Source organism: Larimichthys crocea, chromosome XXIV (genome assembly GCF_000972845.2).
Source record: "Larimichthys crocea isolate SSNF chromosome XXIV, L_crocea_2.0, whole genome shotgun sequence".
Classification (NCBI taxonomy): Eukaryota; Metazoa; Chordata; class Actinopteri; family Sciaenidae; genus Larimichthys; species Larimichthys crocea.
In genome coordinates this window covers 3,125,591-3,136,106 of record NC_040034.1, presented here as the reverse complement: position 1 = coordinate 3,136,106, position 10,516 = coordinate 3,125,591, and the positions used below count along the sequence as shown (strand labels likewise).

General features: G+C 44.0%; 1 protein-coding gene across 1 annotated transcript; it reads right to left on the bottom strand.

The window, feature by feature from the left end:
* Nucleotides 1-189: 189 nt before the first annotated feature.
* Nucleotides 190-10,466, bottom strand: fbln5 (fibulin 5). Its single transcript, XM_010751424.3, has 11 exons — nt 10,067-10,466; nt 9,849-9,903; nt 9,567-9,615; nt 9,177-9,452; nt 4,692-4,814; nt 3,759-3,875; nt 3,405-3,521; nt 2,943-3,065; nt 2,522-2,648; nt 2,188-2,383; nt 190-975 (listed from the first exon to the last, which is right to left on the bottom strand). Exons 1-11 carry the CDS (start codon nt 10,108-10,110, stop codon nt 814-816), a joined length of 1,389 nt encoding a protein of 462 aa, XP_010749726.1. The 5' UTR covers nt 10,111-10,466; the 3' UTR covers nt 190-813.
* Between the last annotated feature and the right edge of the window lie 50 nt (nt 10,467-10,516).

Here is a 10,516-nt window from a genome sequence, read left to right as displayed (position 1 = left end):
ATTTATTACTGTGCACCCAAACCCACAAATTAAGTTTGGCTTGGTTGATATAATCCAGAATTCTGTTTTACTTCACAAGATTTGTTGATTTAATCCCAAAGATTCGGTCCCCTTATTCCCAAACCCCAAAATAAACATTACATAGTCGTCTCAGGAGTTCAGAAGCCGGCTCATGTCAGGGGACGGTTGTGTGGTGAAGACATTTATTGGACTAAAAGAAACTGTGATCAATAATTCAGTTAATGACTGCTTGTTACATCATTTCAAATACTGCCACTATAAATGTGCAATTACACTCCAATTACTCTCCTCCGGGCTCATAAAAAAAAACACGACAATGATGATGATGGCACTCATGATGTAATGACAGCTCTTCGATTCAGGCAGATAACAGTCACTTTCACAGCTTATCTGAGGGGATGAAAATTCACAGACAACTGGGGAGAACTGCATTGTGCATACACTAAACTCAGCGGGGGTAATTTCCATTCATTTTCAGGTCATTTTCTAAATAGAGGATGTCAGAAATTGTACACCATAAATATCCCTCTGTGTTGAAAGTCCATATCGCAGCCATAAAAGCTCAGTGTCCATTAAACCAGGGCGGGGATTCGAGCACAGGGATGCTTTCCCATCAGCTGATCTTTGCTGAGTCTTTATCGGACGTGTCTTTACTGAGGATGACATAATGATTTAAAAACAAACAAAAGAAAGGCGAGCCGTCTCAAACAAACCATCACATCAGCTGCAGATGAGTGCAGCCTGATTCTTTTTTTGGGGGGGGGGGGGGTTGATGAAGTTCATTTGGGACGCTCAGAACGGGTGCTCCGAGACAAATATCGTCAGACGTATGATGGAGCTGCCTCTGAAGTTGATGACGTTGTTGACCGTGACCATCTCCAGGTCCAGCACCACCTCCCTCGGTCCCTTGATGGGCCGTGACAGGACGAGCGTGGCGCTCACGTTACTGGTTTGCTGTGAGAGAGAGAGAGCAGAGCAGACAGGAGAGGAATGTGAGGAATGAGATGCAGGAAATGATTCAATCTGATGTGATGTGAGGTAATCAGAGACTCTCTGGGCTTTGGCTGTAGCATTTACAAATCACAAACACAGAGGCAGGTAAAGTTTTCTTTAGAGTGAGGCTTGTTTAAACAGCAAGACCAACAGAAGGTAACTCAGGATGATGCTGTCCGAATCTTATGTGGTATTTTAATCATGCTGCAGAGACTCTTTACGCTTCAAAATACTCCGAAAAAGTTTCTGCATTTAACACATTTGGGAAAAATCACCCTCTTAAACTCATCACACACTTATTGCACCATCTGCTGGCTGCACGCTGCACTGAAAGGTAAGGTCAGCATTGTGCCCTCTGTATTTGTGTTTACACAGCAGACATTTGGACTTACTAATGACATTAAAAATGCCTCTTTTCTATTCAGATGTATCATTATTTACACCTGTGCTTCTCCGACTGAGACATGTCAGAGTATTCTGTGGGAAAAAGTTACAAAACCAAAATGTTTTGCAGCAGAGCTGATTCACAAATCCTCAAATTTGACATTGCATGTGTTATTATCCCAAAATTATAGTGTGCAGTTACAGTGTTTTCAAATCAGCGTGGTGTGAAACCACCAAATATCACACTGTAGCACTAAAATATAGTGTGGAAGCACCCACAACATGATAACTGTTACAGTCTGCACATTTGTTACAGCGCTCCTCAGATCAGAGCGTGTGGTATAACCCTTTAATATGTCGTGTGTTTGTCCCATTGCTCTCAGCTGCATTAGTCATTAGCTGGGAGGATGTTTTGGTCACTGCACACGATAACAAAACGAGGAACTGTTCTGAGTTTGAATATCAGCATCCAGAGTGTGACGCAGTGAGTGCCGTTACTTCTGATATGACGTGCTTACCGTCAGCCTCACTAATGAGCACCATGATCACATCAAACCAACACAAGACTTTTCTGTTTAATGAATTTGGCAGCGTGCTCTGCTGCTAAGCACTCGCAGCTGTGCAGTTTCTGCAGTCTGCGGATTGCTTAACACTCAAACAGAGTTTTGAGTTTTTGGGTCATGCTCACTACTCGCTTCTTTCTCTCCCTCATTAGAAAACTCTCCTGTAACACTGCACCATGTTTCCTCGCCTTCATAATCTACGTGTTTGTGTCCCTGAAGTACTCACTCTCATGTAAAACTCTCTTCCATCGTTGCCCGACTTTATCTGGAAGATGTAGAAGGCGCCGGGGTAGCGCGTGGTGGCCTGCATCTGGAAGATGTCTGCAGGCACACTGCGCCCCGACGACAAGTCCATGTGTCGGTAGAGAATAGTGAAGGGTTTGTCCCTGCAGGCAGGGTTCTCAGCCGAACACATACACTGGCTGCAGAGCAGGAGACACACGGGGAGTTACACATGACAGACGTCGTAAATAAATGAACGTGTGCGTGGTGGTGTGACGGTGAACATGAATGTAATGGAACACAGATGACGACGCGTTCAAGGACAAACAGTAACTCACTTGTCACTGACTTCGATGTAAGGAGAGTGACACTGTAAAGGATCCAGGCATGTATAGCCTCCCTGGAAATTGAAACATACTTGTGCTGTTGTACAGGTGTTGTTACCAGTGTCACATTCATTGATATCTTCAAAATCAAACACAACAACAAAGTCAGTTAAAACATCATCATCATCATCATCATCATCATCATCATCATCATCATCATCAGAGAAACAACATTCAGAGAGCATCAACAACACCTACATAGATAAATTAACATGCAACACACATGTGCAGCCATCCTATCCTCAAATAAAAACACTTTTTAGGTAACAGATAAAAGTATCACAGGATATCACACTGCAGTAATATTTCCATTCATAGCTGCTCAGATATTTGCATTTATCCATGTTCTTCCGTCCTGAGCTTGAACTTTTACCTTCACAGCTCCTGCCATCCTCGTATACGTAATATCCAGTTGGACAGATGCAGGAGAAAGAACCGGGGGTGTTCACGCAACTGTGCTGACACAGAAACTCAGAGAAGCTGCACTCATCCAAGTCTACGGAGGAGTTCAAACAAACAGGATTAACGCTCATCAGAGGAAAGATTATGAGGACTCAGCGGTCAGCCCGGTCTGAGCTGGGATCAGCTCTGTGTGATGCTGCACAGCATAAGTGGATAAATTAAAGAATGGATAAGTGTGTTAATGTGAAAGAAAACATTGAGCATATGTATCTAAAAGCACATTTTCACTTCTTTACAGGGAGGTTATTACATATAATGTATATGGATGTATGGCTAAAATATGAATTTGAACAGTCTTACTCTATGGCATGTCAAAGGACACATAAAATACTGATTATACACCATTAAAATACAAAAACAACATCCAGCTCACCGATGCAAGAAGTGCCATCGGCCGCCAGCTCGAATCCCTCGTCACAGTTGCACATGAAGGAGCCGTAAGTGTTGAAGCAGCCGTGAGTGCAGGGTTCATCTTCACACTCATCGACATCTGGAGGAACAAACATGGACAGGAGTTACATCAGCACGCTGCATGAAGTGTGTTTGCCTCTGCGTGTGTGTGTGTTTATTTGAGGTGTCAGTGACTGTGGATTGAGTTACATATGAACCGTGCATGTATTTTCTTTGCATGCGTGTGTGTGTGTTTATTTGAGGTGTCAATGACTGTATTGAGTTACATTTGAACCATGCATGTATTTTCTTTGCACGCGTGTGTGTGTGTGTGCACCTTGACAAGTCCTGCTGTCTGGGTTGAGGATGAAGCCGGGGTTACAGGAGCAGGAGTAGGAGCCGGGGACGTTGGCACACAGCTGTTGGCAGTAACCATAGCGACATTCATCAATATCTGGTCAAAGAGAAAAAGACAAACTGGTTATGAACCACAACATGTAACATCTGTGTGTGTGTTTAAATAAAAACTAAGATTATGATCCCAAAATTACTTAACAACATTTTATTATTGATCATTTACAATAACTGCTGAGCTGCTTTATTCCTAAAGCCCGGAAGAGGGCGCTGTTCTGTCTGCGGGGAGTTCAAGCTCATAATAGCAAAATGCAGCATTGTGTTTTTGCACAAATTATCCAACAGTACTCACATGCATGGTCTTAATTTTAGGGCTGATATCCTTACTTGGACATGGTCTCATTTGTTTACAGTGTAACTGACCTCTTGGGTGGTTTAGACCATTAACTACAAACCATGCAACTTTACTGCCAGATCAATTTTCTACCTTCGAGGTTGCAGTTAGATTCATTAGAGTATTGAAAAATCAATTTGCAGAAACTAGAAACCTGCATGACAGAGATAAACCATCACGGTGGGTAATTACTCCACTTAATTCACCGGTAATGAGCGATGACTCTTTCTTTGTTTGTGGTTTATAGGGAAAACAGCTGCAGGACATGGTGCACATGATCCTTTTCAAGACAGATGTGAATAAAGTGTCTTTTAGCAACAAAAGTTTCACATCCAAAAGTCAGAGCTTCCCTTAAACACACCACAATGCATTATTTAATAGATTAGTGACCAACAAGAAGTTTTTAATATATACAAATATTAACTATGAGCAATGTGAAGTTAAAGGTCCAGTGTGTGACACTGAGGAGGCTGAAAAAAATGGATTATTTTGACAATGCTGAGCTAACAGAGTCTGTCTCACCCTGACACTGTCCACCAATGAGCCAGAATCCCTCGGTGCAGGAACAGGTGTAGCCACCTGCTGTGTTGATGCAGACCTGGGTGGGGTTACAGTGATGAGAGTTTGTCTCACATTCATCAATGTCTGGAAAAAGAGAGGAGATGTTAATATTAGTGTTTCATCAAAACCTTCACAGAGACAAACATATGCTACTGCAGAACCAAGCAGGCAGCCCTGGCCTGGAAATATAAACTTTTTATTATTTCCAGGAGGAAAATGTCGTGAATAAGACAGATAACGAGATAGATAATGTGTTGATCCTAAAGTTAAAGTAGATACAGCAGCCAAATCAAATCAAAGAATCATAAAATAACATAAACGTAGGTAAGAGATCAGCAGTAATAACATAAATAAATAGATTTTTAACTAGAAACTGAAACTGGTCGACCCCTCTGTGTTTGAGGCAGGGTGGACATAGCTCATCTTTTTTCCTGATTCACAGTCCTGATGTTATACTAAATCCTGATGGCACCTCTGCTGCAGAGTTTCAGCTTTACATGCCTCGCCCTCCAGACGAGAACTCACCCTGCTGCACCGCTAAAAGTCTGTTTCTCCACCAGCTCAGGTTTTCTCCGCCTTGTGTTGAAAAGAACTCTTAACACCGCCGTTAACATTTCAATGCAGCATCAATTTACTATTGTTTTTCTACAAGATTAAAGATTTCTCAGATTACTATCTGAATTCCTCTTGCGCCCCTGAAACGGGCTCACACAGTACATCATAATAACCACATTTCCTTATGAGGACATAACAAATCAAAAATTCCAAACTCTGTTTATGGTTCTTAGACCATGAAGTCACCAATCTCTAGAAAACCGGCGGGGGAAGTGGGTGGGAGCCTGGCCTTTTTGTTTGGACAGGCAGCTATGATAAGCGATAACGTCTGTCGGTGAGACCGTTGACTTTTGTGCCAACTTGGACCAGTGGTCCTTCACGGGGGTGGAGGAGGCCCGAGGCGCTGGGCCGCCCGCCAACAGCTACACGGCCCCGGCACCTGCTTGGAGTTACCAGTCAAAACCTCTCTGAAGGGTCCTCATCTGCTCCCCATGTGTAAGCCTTACTGCAGATCTCCAACCTACACTCACACACACACACAGGCTTGCAGGAGCGTTTCAGTTCAGCTCCTTATATAGACTGTTTCATGAGCTGCAGCTGACAATCCTGATCAGCTTCAGCGAAGACATGACCGATGGGATTTATTTGAAACGCCTGAATGTCACTTACATGAAGGAAAACTGAGAAAAGATGAACAGCTGAAAGACTCTGACACCAAATTTGTACACAAATAATTCCAAAGGGGGCTTTTAACGCCAGCTGTGCTTAAAAACACATGGGGAGAGCGCTGAATGTGATCAGGAGCCGTTTATAACAGAGTGACAAGAAAAATGTGACACTCACTCTCATGCATGGAGTTTTTTTTCTAAAGGTTGGAAATGTTTCTGAAGCCACAGAGGAGCGTGTAATCCTTCAGTTCGAGTCAAAACATGAAAATCCCCTAAAAAACTGGAGTTATGAGAAAACGAACAGCGCATGTCCCATGTGCAATTTAAAACATAAGATAAGTTACATGACTCGTTTGACTCAGAGGAGTCTCGATCTTGAGCAATCTGGTTTCCCGGTTGAAGCATCAGTTCACCCGAACACCATGCAATTGTTTTTACAAGCAGAAGTATTGAGACATCTGCCTCCAGAATGTCTGTCGTAATGACGGTGAGTAAAATGTCACATGTTCTTGAAATTAGATCAGAAACACGGATGATTTCTGTGGAAAGACACCGCTGACACACACTTTTACACTCTTTGTCTGGTGAATTCCAGATCAGTTGGTGTTATGTTTGTGTCTTTATGAGAGTTGCTCTCAAAATCCACCTGCCAGCAGCTCTTAATCTTGTAAAGTGATAAAAACGGCAAGTCATGGTTGTGGTAAATTGCACCAGACCATTTCTTGGCTTTTTTACCCTTTTCATTTCTGTGCAGATTAAACAAACAAGATACGGCGTGTGTGTTAATAATGGAGGCACAGAGCCAGGATTGCTGTTTCCAGTCTTTATGCATCAATCTCCACATCTAATGTTCAGTGCATTATCCCAAAAAAGTTGAATCTGTTGAAGGAAAACTTCAATGCTGCCACATTACAGTGACTGAAACAGTTAGGGGAAGGCCCCTTCTTGTTTCAAAGCAATGCCCCGCGTGCAGAAAAGACTGATTGAGTGGCCCTGACCTCAAACCCCACCCAAGCACCTTTGGGACTCCCAACACAGACTGCGAGCCAGGTGATAACATATCACCCGACATCAGTAAGTCAATGGGAGTAAATCCCTGCAGCCAGGCACTAAAAGTTTCCTCCCAGAAGAGTTGCAGCAGCAGATTAATGCACATGTTTTATTTGGAAAGTGTATCTGTGAGGCTGAACACCACCAGGGGCAGGTCAATAATAATAATAATAATCTTTTTGTATATCGTGTGACTTTTACACACCAGCTAAGAGGAAAACAAACCCCACAGATGCATTAACACGTACCCGAGGGCTAATCTGCTCCATTGTTCTCACAGGCTGCTGCCATTAGTGACACTCATGGAGCGCGGTGCCATTAGTGTAAAGACAAAGCCATGTTTGTTGCCGGTTCAGACAGGAAGTCACAGTCTGTGTAATTTCAACCCCATAACAACATCAATCAGCAACCCATGACATCACCCCAACCACACACACACACACACACACCAGCCTTTAGGGGTGTGAGGACTCATTACTATTGGACCCCACAGAGACATGCCTGTTCTCTGGGCTCAGCTCGGGCACGGATTTGGCAACACATGACCTCATCTTTGGCACCCTGGCGGTGTAGTTTACCCAAACAAGGTTGTGAGCCGATTCCCTGACGGCCTTCTCCCCTACAAAGAGCTATGAGCTAAACTCTGAAGCTCTCTTTTAGGTGGAGAAAAGTGAATTATGTGTGTGTACATTTTCCACTCATTACAGGGTCACGGCTGACTTATCCAGAATGACAGAAAAACTCCCTAAATGGTCTTCAAGGAGGGCACTGTCGACAGCTTGTCCCGGCTGGACATGTTGAGATGTATTTAAGACAGCTGGTGGAGAGAGGGCATTGAACGTTTTGGAACGTTCTTGTGATTGTGAAATTCAACCAAATCAATCAGAAAGCTGCAATTCTGTCCCTGCCAGGACTTGAAGGCCCCTTTGACTCTTTGGCTTGGTGACGGCTGATACGCTGCTGGCTCTTCACTTCCTGATGGATTCATGCATTCCCCTGGAGTTCAACCATAATCTTTTTTTTTTTATTTTCAATGACTTACACTGAATGTCTGGCCTCTGCAGCCTTCCCCTCATGTCACCTCGTCCTTCTATGTTTCACTCAAACATCTGATAAACAGCAGGCGGCGGCAGATGTCGCGGAATGTCTTTCACAAAGCGTTTCGCATCTTTCAAGCAGAGATCGCAGCAAAAAAGGGGGAGAACAACTGCAAACAGCTGCAGCAGAGGACAGACACCATCCAGCCGTGCATCTCTTTCAACTTATTAAGCTGTAATTATTCAAGAGTCGACGTGAGAGTCGGTGTACGTCACCTTGTAAGACTCTCCTGTGGCAGCCACTAAAGAACCACTTAAATGAGGATCTTGTGATTTTGAAAGCAATGTTGGAAAAGTGAGTAGAAATCTGAGCTCCATCTTAAAAGGAGTCTTAAACAAAGAGGTCAGGATCCTGACAGAAGATAAATCTGTGAGGTTACACCATGATCTACATTGTAGGGAAGCAAAAACTTGTTTTTTCTCTAAGCCTTGCTGCTTTCCTGACAAACTGACGCAGAATTTTGCATCTTCAGTTCCCCTAAAACTAAAATGAAACATTCTGAGAAGGAAAAAAAATAAAATCTCTTTCTTTTAATCCAGCCACCAACTTGCAACACATGCAACTTGAGACAGAAGGGACTGCGAGCAGACATAACTTTATTTTCAGGGGGTCACAATCCAACAAACAACAAACTGACTGTTGGCTACATTTGCGTTGAATGGGGAATACACGCTGACCCGCTGTGAATAACTAAATGAGTGTTTTTGTGCAAGCAAACAAAAACTGAACAATGAGCAGCACTTTTTTTTTTTTTTTGGAAAAGCTCGAGACTTTAGATAAGACCAGAAACATTTTAAATGTGGTATTTCCTCCACATTTTTTCAGTGTGAATCAGAACTTTGACTTTTTCTTCATTCCTGCCCCGTTAACCATCTCAGGACACCTCGGATTTATCCAGTGAAGATGGCCAAGGTCAGGAACCACTGATCCAAACTACCAGACTATAGAAAGTGGGTAAAAGTTGCTCCGCCTCACTTCTGTGACTGAAGTCTGTTTGACTCTTTAAATATATTCTGCTGCAGGAATTGTGTGAAGCATGAAGTGCATGCTCACACACAGACAGGCAGTAACTCACCATTACAGGAGCCATCCTCTGCAACAGTATATCCCAGCACACACTGAGCAGTGGTCCTCACTCTGGGGTAGCTGGGCTCCACAGACCTCGGACCTGGGACGAAGGTGTCTGAAAATCCAACCGACGTGTCCGGGTAAAGTGGCTCAGCGAGGCTCGTGTCCGGTCTGTACGGCTGGTTGTACAAGGTCCTCGGGATGCACAGGTAGCCTCCATTCTGGTTCACACAGCGCATGTCTCCTCGGCAAGCATCTGGCAGAGTGCGGCACTCATCCACATCTGGAATACAGAGAGGGGTGCACTGATAAAGTCATTCCTGCATGCAGGACTCCTCAGTGTTTAGTTTGGATGCTTATTATACTTTAAAGAGAGAGCTGAAGACATGCCACTCACCTATACACTGTCTTGCCCTGCGGTCATATGCAAAGCCTTCTGTGCAGGTCTGAGGAGGGATGAAAGAGTCTGTTTGAGTTCCTGCATGTTATCAGCTGTCTAATGCAAATACTTCAGGTTTGATCTGCTTCAGTCTGCCTGTCCACCTTCACATGTTGACTTTGTGACGGTTTCCTTGTGTCATTAAAGCAGCACAACAATATTTGCAGACTGTGACCATGACCCGAGTTCTAAATGAATGAAACACCTCCAGAAACTTCAATGAATTCCAGTTGTTGTTACCTGTCCGTGTCCCGGCTGGATACAGAGCAGAATAAATACCAGAGCTGCCAACATCCTGCAAAAAAAAACAACAACACACAAAAAGGAATTCAGGTTTCAGAGACAGCGTCGCTGAAAAGAAGAGAGAGTCCGAGCGCGCGTCCCGTTACATTCATTCAAACACAGAGCGAAAGCAAAAACAAGCCGTTACGCAAAAGGTAAAAAAACTGATTACTGACCTTACACACGAGCAAAACCTGAAGCCACGTTGTTCAAAAAGCATGCTTGATGCTTTCTCTCAAAGGAAAGATTCAGACGACCCGTAAATCTCCCCAAATCCCCTCTCCAATCCCCAGCAGCAGGGCTCTCACCACCCCCCCAACTATGCGCCTTTACGCGAAAGTCGACACCAGGTTTTCATTAAGCGCTGTCTGCTCGAGCTGAAGCTCCGGTACATTGACCAAGTGTTGCAAGAGTGCCTTTTCCAAAATGGACTGTTCTGTTTTCTGCCCCAAACTCTATCGGCTCTACAGATTATTTAGCAATGCAAATTGAAGGGCCCCCTCCGAGCTCCTTTCACAACAGCTGGATTCAATCAGGGGCGAGAGAGAGCCAGCCCCCTCCGAGTCAGAGCAGAGCGCACAGAGAGAGAGAGAGACACTCCACTCCCGACAGGCTGCTGCTGCTAC

Coding starts and splice junctions, on each gene's coding strand:
- fbln5 (XM_010751424.3), bottom strand. CDS start 10,110: ATGCTTTTTGAACAACGTGGCTTCAGGTTTTGCTCGTGTGTAAG. Junction 2,649..2,942: donor GGATGGCAGGAGCTGTGAAG/GTAAAAGTTCAA, acceptor TTGATTTTGAAG/ATATCAATGAATGTGACACT. Junction 2,384..2,521: donor TACATCGAAGTCAGTGACAA/GTGAGTTACTGT, acceptor CCTGCTCTGCAG/CCAGTGTATGTGTTCGGCTG.